Source organism: Pangasianodon hypophthalmus, chromosome 11 (genome assembly GCF_027358585.1).
Source record: "Pangasianodon hypophthalmus isolate fPanHyp1 chromosome 11, fPanHyp1.pri, whole genome shotgun sequence".
Lineage (NCBI taxonomy): Eukaryota > Metazoa > Chordata > Actinopteri > Siluriformes > Pangasiidae > Pangasianodon > Pangasianodon hypophthalmus.
In genome coordinates this window covers 10251384-10268092 of record NC_069720.1, presented here as the reverse complement: position 1 = coordinate 10268092, position 16709 = coordinate 10251384, and the positions used below count along the sequence as shown (strand labels likewise).

At 38.4% G+C, this 16709-nt stretch overlaps 1 protein-coding gene across 2 annotated transcripts in view; it reads left to right on the top strand.

Annotated features, from left to right (window-relative positions):
• efl1 (elongation factor like GTPase 1) overlaps positions 1-16709 on the top strand; it is a 137795-nt gene that overhangs the window by 13517 nt on the left and 107569 nt on the right. For both annotated transcript variants that reach the window (XM_026930679.3, XM_026930678.3), the window contains exons 8-12: positions 76-199; positions 3120-3199; positions 3712-3848; positions 5068-5190; positions 9996-10095. In XM_026930679.3, the coding sequence (XP_026786480.3) occupies positions 76-199; positions 3120-3199; positions 3712-3848; positions 5068-5190; positions 9996-10095 (564 nt within the window). The remainder of the gene's footprint in view (positions 1-75; positions 200-3119; positions 3200-3711; positions 3849-5067; positions 5191-9995; positions 10096-16709) is intronic.

Below are 16709 nucleotides of genomic sequence, written 5' to 3'. Positions count from 1 at the left end.
TTTCTGTTTTTTTTATTGAATATGAAATGAACATGTGATTACATGACTTTGTAAATGCACATCTTTTTATTCTAGCGTCCGTCAGTTTGCACAGATCTACAGCCAGAAGATGGGGATTCGCTTAGAGCTTTTACAGAAGACCCTGTGGGGGGATTTCTACCTGAACGCCAAGGCCAAAAAGATCATGAAGGGAGCGCAGGTACAGTAGAATTCTGGCAGTGCATGAGTGTTTGCTCTAATGTTTTTGTACTTAACAGTCTGAGACTGTGTTTTTCAGTAGTGTCTAGAGCACTGCCTTTTACGACAAGCACTTGCCTTTAAGCTTGAAAATAAACAAATAAATAAATCAGAGAATAAAAATGAAAAAAAAAATTGTGCAAAAAAGAGTGTATTGTATGTATCATGTGATGAATAAATATATACTTAATACAAAATTAAGTATATATTTCTTATAAATTAAGTCAAAATTAAGTATATATTATACAAAATTTGTAATAATAATTATAATAATAATAATAATAATAAAATATAGTTATAATTAAGTCCCATTTTTTATTATATTTTTGGTATATTGTGTCATATTTTTATCATCTTGGTAGTGGAAAATATAGTGATATGAATTTGAGCTCATATCGCCCACGCCTTGATACCACGTGTGTGTGTTTGTGTGTGTGTGTGTGTTGGTGGGATAAGTGGTCTAAAGTGTGTTGTGACAGTATCAATCCTCTGTTTAGCCATCCTGCTTTTCAAGTACCAATTAGGATGTCCACTCATCTCTCTGTCCAGACTCAGTTATGCTAATGGACAGCACTTTTCCTCCTAAAACTGCACTATATGGCCTCGAGAGGACACACACATGCACACACACACACACGCACCAGCGCTGGAGGTCTCATTAGCATCCAGCTCAAGCCAAGGGCCAAACGAAGCAGAGATAATAGACCTGGACACAGATCACCACTTAGCTGAGCATCTGCTCTAACTCCAATAATGACATTCATGACATATTTCTCCATCGTTCCTTTTCTCATTCACATCCGAGGGCCTTTAAATGGTGTTTTATTTTGAGATTGAATGGAATAACGTCCAAAAAGGGAGCGTTTAAGGTTATTAAAGATTTAAGGATTGATCGAAGAAGAGCTTAGGTAAATGTGATGACACATACTTTTGCTAATAATGTTCCTTTACAGCACAGCGCTGTTGAATTCTAGATTCTGATTGGTCAGAATTTCTGCTAGTTTAGCAAGACGAGGCACAGGTGTATATTAGTGTGCACGTTATAATACGTTGTCCTTTCTATACTAACATTGTACACAGGGAGTTGGAGGAAACGCCAGATTAAACAGATTAAACACGTATAATCATTGATATGGTGATATTCTGTGAGGAGACGTTTATTCAGTATTTTAGAATGGGGAAGTCTTCTGGACAGTGGGTTTGCTGTTTTCTGAGTAACGTGATAAGTTGCATTTTTTTGTTGTATTAATTTTGAATAAAGAGTGGCTGATGAAATCACTTGCCTTAAGAGCGATCCTCCGCACAAGTTTAAACTACTTTCTTAAACTCCTGTAAGCCAGATAAGTGAGTGGATCTTTAATAGATTATTCGTGAATACACACAGAGCAGAATGATCTCCAAGACTAATCAGTCTGCTGTCGTTTCTCCCAGACCAATCGATCAGTCTGATCTTTCTGCTCTGACGGCCACATGACGTTTTCTGCATCATTATGCAGACAGAGTGTATGACCTCTAGTCAAGCGCATTGATTCTAAGGGCTTAGGCAGCTGTTTTAAGTCATTTTGTCTCCAGACGGCAAGGGACTCTGACCTTATTGAGCCTCAGAAAGCCAGATTTAGAGCTCAATTTGCATTATTGAACTGCAGCAGATAGCAGTTACAGCTGGAGGATGGCGTACAGCAGGAACGCCTTGATGATGAGAGAGGTCAGAGGAGGATGGCCAGGTTGGTTCGAGCTGACGGGGAGGCTACAGTAACTCAGTCACTCTTTACAACCATGGTGAGCAGAAAAGCATCTCAGCATTTGGACAGCATACAGGTTCCACAATGCGTTCCACTTTACAGAACAGGAATCTGAGGCTATAGTGTGCACAGGCTCACTCAGACTGGTCAGCTGAAAAGTGGAAAAGGACCAGGCGATGTTTTTCTGTTTAATGGAAACGCAGTGCAATGGTGTTACGTGAACATGGTGGGACAAAGAGAAGCACTGACTCTTAGAAAGCTCTGACTCGCATGACTCCTTCCATTAATGTTAAATAAACATCTCCTTAATCAATGCTATAAAAATAATAGCACATATTTAATATATTTATTATTTATGCCTAGATTATATTATTAGATTTTGTGGAACATCCCACAAACAAGTTCTGTGAATTAGCTGTTACTATAGAAATGATGATATTAGAATGGGTGCATTAATGTAAATGCATTTTAAATAAAATGTAAAATATTATACAATTAATGTAATGCCTTACAGCCAGCAATGTTGTCAGAGCCATGCTGCTATAGAAAATGAATCAGCACCTTCTGACCAGTTTCATGAATTTAACAGCATTGTGGTATAAACTATTAGAATTCCTCATTGTGGCAAATTTATTTCAAAGCTTAATGATGTAATTTAAGTTTGTAGAAACAGGTGTGTAACACCACTGGATGCTCATGAATCCTTCACATTCGCTTGGTTAACAGCAGAGCTGCTCATCCAGCTTCTCAAATCTGGCTACTTTCTTGATTTGTACTCTACCTTATTTGAGCTCTGGACACTTGAAGACCTTGTGGTGAGATAAAAAAAAAAATCAAGCAGGAACATTTAGCTTTGTTTGAAATGCTGCAGTGTTAGCAGCACACATGGCTTACCATTTGAATGAAATATGTGGCGTCACAATAATTAGGTTTTTTTTCTTTTTTGATGATGATCTCGCGGCTTAAAAATGGATGTCTCTGATCTGTATAAGTAATGCATGCTTTAATCCACATCAGCTGAGTAATGGATGAAATAAAGAGATGGCTGATTCAGACTTTTTGACGATTTGTCAGATGCCACTGCTTGGCCTCATGTGATGATCTAAGGATTTGCGTGCCTTTCTGTCTCTTTCCCTCCAGTCTAAAGGAAAAAAGCCGCTTTTTGTCCAGCTGGTCCTGGACAATATCTGGAGTTTATATGATGCCGTGGTCATCAGAAGGTAACAAGCCAAAACACAGTATTTTATTAAATCTGCAAATGAGCTGTTTATGTATTTACTCTAAACTCAGCAACCTTGCTGAGAATCTGTAGTTATGCAATGCTTTATCTTTATTTATGCTACATGCAATCTGAACCAAATGTGCATGTGATTAGAGACATTGAATGTTAATGTTACCATGGCAACAAATAGCTTGTCCTACTACTTCAGTTATTTAAATATTATTATTATTTTTTTAATTTTTATCTATCTATCTATCTATCTATCTGTTTATCTGGAATATATTCAGTATACAACTGTCCTGTCTGTCTGTCTATCTGTCTGTCTATCTGTCTGTCTGCCTCTCAGTCTGTCTGTCTATTTGCCAGATTATTAATTGATTATTCGGTGGAATGTAAATGTCACTACAGAGTCCCAATTATCATAGTTTGTCTTTTGACTGAATGTTAATTGCTGTCAAGATCTCAGTCCCAGCTGTAACCAGTGCTTCTGTAAATACTGTTTTATCATAGAGACAAAGAGAAGGTGGAGAAGATGGTGACCTCATTAGGGTTAAAGGTCATGGCCCGTGACCTTCGTCACTCTGACCCGAAAGTGCTCCTGAGTGCCATGTGCAGTCAGTGGTTGCCTCTGTCTCAGGCGGTGCTCTGTATCCTTTTCCATAGCACCGCATTTCACAGCTAACTGTTTTCATCCCATCATCACTAATCTCTTTGGCTGTAATCAGTAGGAACACACTACATTTGTAGTACTAACTGCTAGAAATTATACTGATATCTCACTCGTGTCTACATGAACCAAATGCAAGCTAGTTTACTAACAATTAACTTGCCAGCTATCTTTTTTTTACCTACAATAAAATACAGTGCTTCTTTACTAGGGTTCTGGAGCAGATTGAGGGGGAAAAAAAAAAAGTTCTGCGAAGAACAAAAACACAGTCAGAAACTTGAAAGAAAGAAAGAATGTTGGGAATGAAAAAAAAGTAAGGAAAGAGAAAGAAAGAAAGAAAGAAAGAAAGGGAAAAATAAAAAAGGATATAGAAAGAAAGAAAGAATGTTTTGAATGAAAGAAAGGACAGACAACCAAAGGGAGAAAGAAAAAAGGGAAAAAAAAGAAAGAGAAACACGATTTCAAGAAAGGAAGATATAGATAAAAAGCAAGAAAATAAAGGATGAAAGGAATTTTGGGTTTGAAAGAAAGTAAGAAGAAATAAACAGGAAAAAAATAAACAAATAAAAAAGGAAGAAAGAAAGGTACAAATAAAAAAGGATGTAGCAAGAAAGAAAGAGGTTAAAAGTTTGATGAGGGAGTGATAGAGGTTAAAAGAAAGAAAGAAAATGATTAAGATTGGAAGTACTTCGTGCAAATAGAGACTTGAATACTATTGCTTCATGGTTCTACAACATTAAAAAAGATCTGTACATGGCTATAAAATATTCCCTATCATTCTTTAATACATAAAAAAGTGTTAGCTTTGGGAAACAGCTGCGGTAGAAGAGGAATAAAACATGCTGGGTGCTGTTCTAGGAAAAGGACGGGGTGTAAGCACTGGAATTAGGTACAGAAATGTTGAGATGATATGTTAGCAGAAGTTTCTGTGCAGAACTAGCAGAAGGTGAACGCTTGTGAACGGTTTTCTGGCGCACCTCCTCTGCACCTGCCTCGACTCTGGCAGATGAATGGAGGAGGTTCCTTCCACATGGTGTGTAATTAACACCTTCACACACTGAGGACCTGCACACAGGCCGCAGGTGCTCTATACACCACCAGCTTTACCATTCATTCCCAGCCGTACTGATAATAGAGTGTGTGTGTGTGTGTGTGAGACTCTGTAGCAGTGTGTATTGGTTTTTAACTACATGGCTCAGCGATGGTGTGTGAGAAGTTGCCGGCTCCCACTGAGGTGAGCTCTGAGAGGGTGGAGAAGCTGATGAGCGTGGGCACACGCAGGTTCGACTCCCTGCCTGAAAAAACACAGCAGCTGAAAAAAGGTGAGTGAGAGTGACACACGTGCGAGAGGTGATGAGGAATACAGGCGGGTCAGTTTAGTCCCTGACAGATGGAGAGATAGGAGGAGGAAAAAGTGAGCTTAGATTACGTAACCGTTAGTTACAAAGGAAAGGGAATATTTGCAGAGCACAGATACAGAGCACAGATAATGGCATCTATTGTAATGATGGAGGGAGAAGAAGTGACTAAGTGGGTGGCTGTTGAGTCACAGGGTGATGAGATATGTGAGTGAATTTACACTCTTTCTAAACACACCATCCGCTCTGTGTGTTCTATTACACAGCAAAGTCCCCGATAGAAAAGAAGGTAGGAAAAATAAAAAAGACAGAAGTTAAAAGAAAGAAAGAAGGATTGAAGGAAAGAAAACGACAGGTTAAAGATAAAGACAGATGATGAAAGAAAGAAAAGGAGACCGAAAGAAAGAAAGAAAGAAAGAAAAAGACAAGTTGAAAGAACTAAAAAAAAAGAAAAGGACTGAGGTTAGAAGAAAGGAAGGAAGGAAGGAAGAAAGAAGAGAAGGAAGGAAGAAAAAGAAGATGTTAAAAGAAAGAAAAAGACAAGGTGAAAGAGGAAAAGAGGTAAAAAAGAAAGAGGGGAAGAAAAAAAAAGACAGAGTTTAGAAGAAAGGAAGCATAAGACAGAAGTTAAAAGAATTAAAAAAGGAAAAGGACAGAGATTGAAAGAAAGAAAGAAAGAAAAGAAAAGGAAAAGACAGCGGTTTTGATTAGTTAAGCAGAATGTTGTACTTTTAAACTGTTCTGTTCTTCCTTTCAGTCCAGATCAGTCCCTCTCTCTGTCACTGATATAAGAGAATAATAACTGAGTAATAACTGAGTACTAACTGAGTAATAATATCGGTCTGTGTGTTACTCAGCACATCAGCATCTCCTCCTGCCCGTGTTTCTGCTGAACTGCCTCTTCCTCACTGCCTCACTGCCTCACTGTGCTCTAACTCATCCTCAGCGTTACAGAAGCTGATGTTTCTGTTCCTCAGCTCGGCCAGGGATGTTTCTGTGTGTCTGTTCTGTACAAAGACCTTTGCAAACGTTATTATAAAAGAGGGATCATTTGCATAGTTAAACCCTGATACACATGAAATGAAGACATTTCTGTGACCTTCACTTGCCTAATTGTCTAATGTGGATCTTTTATCGTACAATGTTGCTGAAAATGCTAACATTTTCTCAAAAATAAGATTTAAACAATGCCCAAAAGTCCTTTAGGTATGCAGTAAGTGGGAGATTTAAATGTCATGTGTCTTCATCGAGTTATAAACTTGATACAACTAAAGCCCAAAAAGGCCAATCAGAGAATAGACTTTCTTTAAATGTTGCGAAAAAATGCAGATAAACTGTACATTGCCAAATAGCAACAGCGTGCAGTAACAGGTTAAAGATTTAAATTAAATTAAAAAAAAAACTGAATGGATTTCTTTTGGTTGTAGAAAAGTCATTGTAGGAAGGTTGCTTTTCCATAAAACCACACAATTTATATGAACTGATATGAACGTGACAGAGCTTTATACAAATTTGAGCTTTTATTATCAGACATTACTGGAGTACTTACCACCAGACTGTAGTGTACAGGAGTGACTGATCTGTGTTTCTGTTTAGGTTAATAATTCTTTCTGATTTTTTTACACTATTCATATTTGACTAACTTGTGATACACACTACATGTCTTGTCGGTTAAAATATTTTTTTTTCCTCTCTCTTTCTTTTTTTAATGATTTTCAGAATTAGATGCATAAAAGCTATTTATTCTGAATAGCCTTCATTGCTCATGGTCGTATTTTTCATGTTGTGTCTTTGCCAGTGGCTCTTCACAAAGGCTTTTTGTTTTACAACAGCACTAATCACACATGGTGTGAATGTTAGTCTGATGCAAAGACAAGCTTAGTTGGAACTGATTTCCCCCAGACAGTAATATTGCTGATCAGAGGAGCCTATTTTACTGCGTTTACCTTCACTTTGTCATTTTCTTTAACCCTAGACTGATCATTTATATGAAAGTTGAGCAGTACACCTGAATTTTTTGCATTGTCTGAAAAATTTGCCACGCTGTGCAGTATAAAGAAATCCCCTCAGCGACTAGACTCTAGCGATTAGGCCCTGGGCTTTTATCAGCTCCACGGAAGTGACCTCCTGTCATGTTCTTCTTTTATGAAGACTTTTATATTCCTGTCAAGCGTGTTATTTTGGAAGGCATCTGCGCCACTGCCATGTCTTAGTAAAAGGCCTTTGGTGGATGGAAAGTTAAATGATACTGACATGTGCTTCTACAGTGTTTATTTGAGGTGAGGAAGAGACGCAGGGTGCCAGAAGAAATCTGATAATGTTTCTAAACACCGCTACATGAGGAATAAACAGAGCCGTGTGTGCTGTGATACAGCCAGATCCATGCTGTAGTGAATTGGTGCTACAGTTTGAATGGGTGTGTAATTATGCTCATTTTATGTCCTAAAAGACTGAGGTTTTAAGTAAAAAGTAAACTAAAAATTATTTCCTTTGTAATGGTTGAACAGAAAGAGAGCTTGCTTGGTATCGAATTCTAAGTTTAATTGAATTGGATTAAATCAGATTTGCAATTCCAGAATTGCTGCTACTACTACTACTACTACTACTGCTGCTACGACTACTACCACACCCACCACTACCACCACCTCTACTACTACCACTATTACTACCACCACCTCTACTACTACCATTATTACTACCACCACCTCTACTACTACCACTATTACTACTATTACTACCACCACCTCTACTACTACCACTATTACTACCACCATCTCTACTACTACCACTATTACTACCACCACCTCTACTACTACCATTATTACTACCACCACCTCTACTACTACCACTATTACTACTATTACTACCACCACCTCTACTACTACCACTATTACTACCACCATCTCTACTACTACCACTATTACTACCACCACCTCTACTACTACCATTATTACTACCACCACCTCTACTACTACCACTATTACTACTATTACTACCACCACCTCTACTACTACCACTATTACTACCACCACCTCTACTACTACCCCTATTACTACTACCACCTCTACTACTACCACTATTACTACCACCACCTCTACTACTACCACTATTACTACCACCACCTCTACTACTACCCCTATTACTACTACCACCTCTACTACTACCACTATTACTACCACCACCTCTACTACTACCATTATTACTACCACCACCTCTACTACTACCCCTATTACTACTACCACCTCTACTACTACCACTATTACTACCACCACCTCTACTACTACCACTATTACTACCACCACCTCTACTACTACCACTATTACTACTATTACTACCACCACCTCTACTACTACCACTATTACTACCACCACCTCTACTACTACCATTATTACTACCACCACCTCTACTACTACCCCTATTACTACTACCACCTCTACTACTACCACTATTACTACCACCACCTCTACTACTACCATTATTACTACCACCACCTCTACTACTACCACTATTACTACTATTACTACCACCACCTCTACTACTACCACTATTACTACCACCATCTCTACTACTACCACTATTACTACCACCACCTCTACTACTACCATTATTACTACCACCACCTCTACTACTACCACTATTACTACTATTACTACCACCACCTCTACTACTACCACTATTACTACCACCACCTCTACTACTACCATTATTACTACTACCACCTCTACTACTACCACTATTACTACTATTACTACCACCACCTCTACTACTACCACCTCTACTACTACCCCTATTACTACCACCACTACTACTATTACTACCACCACTACCAACAGCACCACCACTACTACTGCTACTACCACCACCACTACTGCCATTACTGTCACTACCACCACCACTACTGCTGCTACTGTCACCACCACCACTACTACCACCACCACCACCACCACCACTACTACTGCTACTGCTACTACTGTCACTACCACCACTACTACCACCACTAACACTGTTACTACTACCACTACTATTACCAATACCACCACCACTTCCACTATCACTACCGCTACTATTACCACTACTTATAATAATAATAATAATAATAATAATAATAATAATAATAATAAAAAACAATTATAATAAGTATAAAATAATTTTATTTAATATCAATTATTAAATGAAATTATTAAAAATATTTGATAGCTAAATAGACAGATAGATTAATTATTATTATTACTATTATTTTTATTATTATTATTATTTTATTTATTTTAAGCAAGAACTTGCCTGACCAAAGGCTTGGGTATAAGGAAGGGACAGTACAAATCAAAGTTCTTGTTATTAGTCAATATTAATAACAGTAATAGAAATGACCATGCCCTGCTGGTGAATATCAGAAAAAATGTCTGTACGGCTGAAAGCATTTCTTTATTATGACGTCATATTGTGCTGAAAGTCATTACTTTCTAAGTAGCTGTTGTTTGTCTGGTCAGTATTACAACATACTGATGATTCTCATTTATGCTAGCGTTTAATTTCTGTTAAAGCTAAGCTTTCCCTAGTGTTAATTTACCACTTGGGATAATTTACAAGCTGCTGTAACTGCTGGTGTAGCGCACCTACAGTAAAACACTAATAAACAGACATAGTACAGTTGATAGAATGCAGAATCATAGCATAGGTCACACTGGCCATATGGCAAAAAAACTGATATAAAACAATGCACAGTGTCTGTGTTGTAAAACTTCTTCCTTTTATTGTTTCTTTCCCTGCAGCTTTCTTGGAGTGTGCAAGTGAAGAATCAGCTCCAGTCATCGTGTTCGTGTCGAAGATGTTCGCTGTGGACTCAAAGGTCCTACCGCAGAACAAACAGAGGTGTGTAGTCACTCGCTTCTACTTTGTGTGTGTGTTTGTGCGTTAGTGTATAGCTATTTGATGAGTAAAAATAGGATCTCTATTGCGTGTGTGTGAGAGTGAGAGAGAAAGGGTAAAAGAGGCGTACAATTTTTGGCTCTTTTCCCCAGTGGATAAAATTTCAAAGTGGCCCCTGATCATAGGCAGGTGAATGCAGGAGCGCCAGGGGCTTAAATAATAGATCTGAGTCTCTGTGTGTATGTGTCTGTGTATATGTGTGTGTGTGTGTGTGTGTGTGTGTGTGAACCTGTGGATTCAGCAAACTTGGTTTAATGAAGCCTGGCCAAACAGCGATCTAGCAAACGATCAATACTGCACCATTTCCTCTGTGAGTGTGTGTGTGTGTGTGTGTGTGTACAGGTGTGTTTCTTACACACTGGAGTGAATCAGTGTATTCCCGCAAATGACAGCGCCGATGTCCACTCTGATCATGATCTCAGCATGTCTCGTCCTGCTCTAACCTTTGACAGCCTGACTGTGTATGCATCTCAGTAAGAGACAGGCGCCTATTCATTTCCCGTGTCACTTCACCACACTGAGCTGTGATTCCAGTGACAAGTTGAATTTAGATCGTCTCCGTTTTATGCAAATTCACATGACTGGCTCCAGTAAATTCTTTGGTCCGGTATGTTCTCTATTCTCCAACTTCACTTCCTGTCTGTGTTTAGTTCTCTTATAACCACGCTCTCATCTTTACCTGGGGTTTATTACTATAATAAATTAACCTTAAAGAGAGGTTGTGACTTGATACACACAGTTTATAAAAAAATATATATATTAATGCACCTTAAAGAGTGGCTGTGACTTGATACACACAGTGTATAAAACTGTGTGTGTGAAGAAATGGTGCATTACTGCACAACCCTGCATAATGCACATGTGTCATGACCGGATTCGTGTTTTGAAGTGAGAAAGCATTAATCTCATAGATTAATCATTCATTCGAGACCATGTTCAGTCATTTCAATCCATCTTAGAATCCATCTTAGAAAGTAACGACTATTTGGCCAATGTAGCATGAGATAATGTTTTCTGATAGGAAATAGTGATAAGTGATGACGATCAGTGTGCGATAGAGAACTGGATTCGCTCAGTGCTCTGTGGTTAATAAGCATGGTTCAGCCAGGAACACCGCACTTCCACTGTTTCTCACACTGACCACCAACGAAGGATCAAAATATTACTCAAGTTATGTCATGAGGCCAACAGTGTGGTGTGATGTAAAGAGTTCCTCGTGCTGTAAGGTGCTCCACCATTTCCACCAAATGCGCTTTTAGTAAGTGAAGTGACAAAGCGCGCACCACAGCATGCTTTATAACACAATTCAACAAACCGATAGTGAAATTCATTGCTGTCTGTTTTTATTATTGAATTTTATCGATTTTGTCGATTAGTTGTTTCGTACATCGTATGCCAGTTCAGATACATCCAACGTCATCATGGCCCAGGCACGAAAGAAGTCCAGCTACAAAGTGACTGGCAGGAGAGAGTGAGAGAGTGAGAGAAAGTGAATGTGAGAGTGTGAGTGAGAGAAAGTGAGTGAGAGAAAGTGAGTGAGAGAAAGTGAGAGAGAGAGAGTGAGAGAGAGAGAGAGTCAGATATTAGAACGTAATAAGTTTTAGCCTTTTCTTACTCAACAGGTAAGGCATTCATTTCTTCTTAAATTGGGTAGGAAGTTACATCATGACAGTGTTGTTTTTAAATTTTTTTTTATTTTTACAAAAGAACACCAGATAGATAGTGATTAATGGGGTCCATTTGATGAGTTTTATGCATTTCAAATTTAAACTGGGCAACAGCAAGTCGATTGAGACTTCTGTTCACTCGTGGTGTGTGTAATTTTCACAAATCTGTATCTTTTCATTCTCTGATTGTTTTAACTAGTGTGCTGACATAGCCTGGATGTTTTTGTGTGGTTTTTCTGTATTTCATGCATTTAAAACTCGTATGTTGAATAAGAATAAGGTGACCAAGGCGTGTGTGTGTATTTTATCTAGGGATATGTGTATTTATATTTTCTACTCAGTTTAATTAGATTGCAGTGAGTAGCCAGCTATGTTTGGAGGCTTTCATTCTTATAAAGCTTTGTAAGCATAAGAGCAAGACAGTAAGAGCAGATGATTATGTTGTCAAAGTCATAAATACTTTGAGCACAGCCCAAACTATGTTATTTTCTACTAAATAGAATGTTAGTACACTAATGGTTTGCTATTTAGGCATCCTATTTAGTGTGTAGAATGTGATTTGAGATGCAGCCTGGTATCTGTGTGGTGAAGAAGGATACAGCAAAATCCAGAAATTTCTAATCCTTACATCCTGCAGCTTTCAGTAATTCCAAATAAGACTCTAAAGAAACGACTGCAAGAAATCCAGAGTTTATGTATCAGGTTTGTATTCTCAACTCCAGGGTTTTTTTTTTCTCCATATTGGTGTACTTGAGTTTTTTTTTTTTCCCAGAGAAGCATTTTCTTTTTCTTCTTAGAAGCTGGCGACAGTCTGGTTTTCTTTGTACAGAGTATCAGAGCATCTGTAAGGCTTAGTCCCTGCAGATTCTGTTTTGTTTTCAGGCAGATGTATATGTCACCTGCTCTTGCAGATCTGCCCATCTACCAGTGAGAATTTTTTTTAATGATTATATGAGTTATTAGGACAAATTCTTATAGAGTCTAACTTTAATATCCAAGTTTGTTCTCACATGACAAAACTCTCTCCAGGTGGGTGCTGATACATTAAACAAAAAAATCGTTCCCAAAAAAATTCAAAATTATTCAACTGGATTAAGCAGGTGGTTCAGTAAGCAGTAGCAAAAGCTTTGAGTTTATCAGAGCATGTTAAAGGTATGTTATTGGAGGATTGATGACTCTAAATTGCCCCTAGGTGCGAGTGAGTGTGTGCATGCTGCCTTGCGTTGCGATGGACTGGCATCCCATCCAGGGTGTATTCCCATCCCATGCCCAGTGTTCCTGGCATAGGCTCTGAATTCACCATGACCCTGAGCAGGATAAAGCAATGAATGAATGAATGAATGGCCCCACCTTTAAGACTCATGCTGCTTATTAAACTGAAAGTGGAGTAAGTTGTCTTCTACTTTCATTAGTTCCCATTCTTAACCAGTGAGCAGTAGAGAGCAAAGCAGCTGCAATCAAATTCTCAACAATAACTCTGTAAAAACAATTTAAATCTATTTATATTCCAATTCTTGAGCTGCTCTCCTGAACAAGTTCCAAAACTGATCTGTTTAATCAGGCTGAGGAGATAAGTGAACGTTAGAGTCGAACAGGTTAGATTTAGATTTGACAGGTTAAATTCCTGGAAAAAAAAAAAAAAAAACAGGAGGAGATGGTGACACATTTGTATATAATAGCTGAAATCTTTCTACCAGCTGGAGATAAACCACCAGGAGGCTGTTAAGAGTGATCTAAGGCCTGGGCTGTTTCCAAAAACAATTACTTTTCTTAGCCTAACCCTGATCATCTCTTTTGTTATGAGCTGCTCAGGAGATGAGGCTGGGATTGAGTTTTTATTGGTAGTAGTAATAACATCTATTTTCAAGGTCCAGAAATGACGAGTCATAAAAAGATAACTGAAGCGTCTTTGCTTTCTGTTGGCCAATTGCCAAAAAACAGCAAACAAACAAACGAACAAACAAAAAAAAAACCCTAAAAGCATAAAATATATTTAGTTAGAGAGATATACAGACAAGAGCTGTATTTCTTCTTACATGATAAATAAAGTGAATGAATTATCAGAAGTTTTAGGAAACGTTTGTTATCAATGAATGAGTTAATGTTCTAATAAGAGCTTTTATACTGTATATCTTCCTGACGCACTTGAAAGGTGAAATTATTTTTATTTTCTCTCGCAAGAAAGCATGCAGGATGTGTCTTAATAGAAGTGATTAGAAATGATTAGTTTGTACGAGGCCTGCACAATATGTGTTTCTGTTGCTACACATTGTGAATGCACTATGCCTGTTAATATATTACAACATGATATGAATTGAAAGGACAGGATACTCATTGATGTTTTGAGATCCTAGAAACACTCCAGTCTAGGGAACACTAGAGGGCGCTCTCAGTAAGGTCACTACCAGGACACTAGACTCCTCACTCCCCATTTGACCTCGAAAACTGATGCCTTCCCTCAGCTCCTTGTTTCTTTTATTTTATTTATTCCTGCTTTATTTATCCAGGTGAATCCCATTGAGATGAAATATCTTGTTTGGAGGAGAACTCTCCCCTCCTACGTTCACACACGAGAGCCTCTGCCTTCCTCTAATGAGTGAATTTCCTGTCTGTGTGTGCATGTGTGTGTGTGAGTGAACCGGGAGTGTGTAGTCAGTAATCCACTTAGACAGAGTTTCATATCCTTTGCTTTTTAAACAGTCATACATAAACACACACAGGCACCCAGACCTATCCCTCTGATGACACTTTGTTTGGTAAAGAAATCAGCTAGGCTTAGCGCTTAGCATAGACGCATGCAGCTTTCTTTTAGCGCACAGCATATACATCGGCAGAATCACAAATGTCTCTCTATTCCATATATAAGCGCACTACATGGGGTATAAAATAAGGCTTTCTACACCCTACATAGTGCACTGTATATTCATTATATAGGGAATTGACCCTGCCTGATAGAGGATTACTACATAGGGTAGGAAATAAGGGTTTCTACACCCTACATAGTGCACTATATATTCACTATATAGGAGATTCAGCTCTTCCAGTAGAAGAGCACTACACAGGGTACAGACTAATGGCCTATATAATGCACTGTCAGTCCAATTTAGAAGCCGTTAAACTTGTCTAAATTGGTTTGGGTGATGATATTGTTTCCTGCACTACGTGTCCTACTGCACTACTATTTCTAGCCAGTAGAAAGAAAGAAGAACATGCTTACATTACAGTACAGCACAAATTCTTTTTTTTTCTGCATATACCGGGTTCTTAGGAAGCTGGGTTCAGAGCGCAGGGTCAGCCATGATACAGCGCCCCTGGAGCAGAGAGGGTTAATGCCCAACAGTGGCAGCTTGGCAGTGCTGGGTCTTGAACACACAATTTTCTGACCCAGTGTCTTTAACCACTGAGCCACCAGTAGTCCGGTAGCCCAGTGCCCCGAGTGGGATTCTGTCTCTCCGCAGATAAAGGCACTTCATAAAATATGTTCAGAAAAATATATACATAATGTATAAGATTATATGGTTAATACACCCTTCGTAGTGCACTGTATGTCCAAGTGGGAGTGATTTGGGATTCAGCTTCTCCCGTGTAAGTGCACTACATGGGGTATATACCTACATAAGGTAACAGTGGTTTGTAGAACCTTACATAGTGCGCTGTTTGGACACTTGATAGGTTTAGGATTCCTCTTATTCTTTATAAGAGTTAAAATAAAGTTTGCTACATAGTGTGCTGCATATCTGATCCATTCACCTAGATTTGCAATTCAGGTTTGCTCAAATAAGTGTGCTATATCAACTGTGAAATCGTTGTTAGAACATCCTACATGGTGCACTGTATGTCCATTTGGGAACTCTTTGCAGTTTATCTCCCCACATGTATGTCCATTATGAGCTATTTGGGATTCATCATCCTACCCTTAGTACAGTATGTGCTTATAGAATTAGAGTTTATAAACCCTTTGTATTGCAGTACATGTCCAATAGAGAGCCATTTGGAAATCAAACTTTGGAACTCCCTTCACATGTGTTTGCTGCATTGCGTTTAAAAAAATGGCTTATGCATGCTTAGATATGAGACAGAGGCCATATCCAGAGTTGAATTATGTGAGTGTAGTGACGATTTAATACTGACATTGCACATAGTAGTATGCAGGCCTCAGAGATAACTCCGGATTTAAGCCTTATTTGCACATATGGGTTTGTGAGTGTGAGATGGAGTTTGTCAAATACAGAAGCATGTCTCAGTTACAAGTGATTCTGACCTTGGACTTAAGCCCGTTATTCTTGCTTGATATTGGCTCAAGTGAGGAGCACTATTAAGTTCAGCAATCTTGTCTGACAGTTTGATGGCACCATAATATGTCACACTGAAATTTATGTTTTGGGCTGTAAATATACTCAAACACTATGGAATGCCATCTGAGGGCAATGATAAGTACATAAACATGACACTGTTGGTTAATTAATAGTATAGTCCCGTTAAAGTCCACCAAAAGGTTTTTTTTCGCCCACACAGAGGACATCAAAAGACATTATCGTAATCTGAGTCACTGGTTATCTCAAGAAACGTTTTTTTAAATGGATAAAATGCTGAACAACACTAAGTTAATCATAGCTGTAATGCTGTTGTAAAGCTGTTAATAAGAAGCAGAAGAGATGAGAAATATGTTTACAAATGTGACCTGACATCTATTCTAAGGGTTATAAAAATACAATACCATGATGATGTAATACACAATTATCAAAACAGTTTTAACAAAATGAGAATGTAATACTGTCCCTCGCTTATTGTGGACTTAAAAGAGTGTGCAACCCAACACTGTTAATCATTAGAAGCAGATGGCCACAGGAAACCGGGAGGAGGCTAGGCAGCCATGATGAATCTGACTAT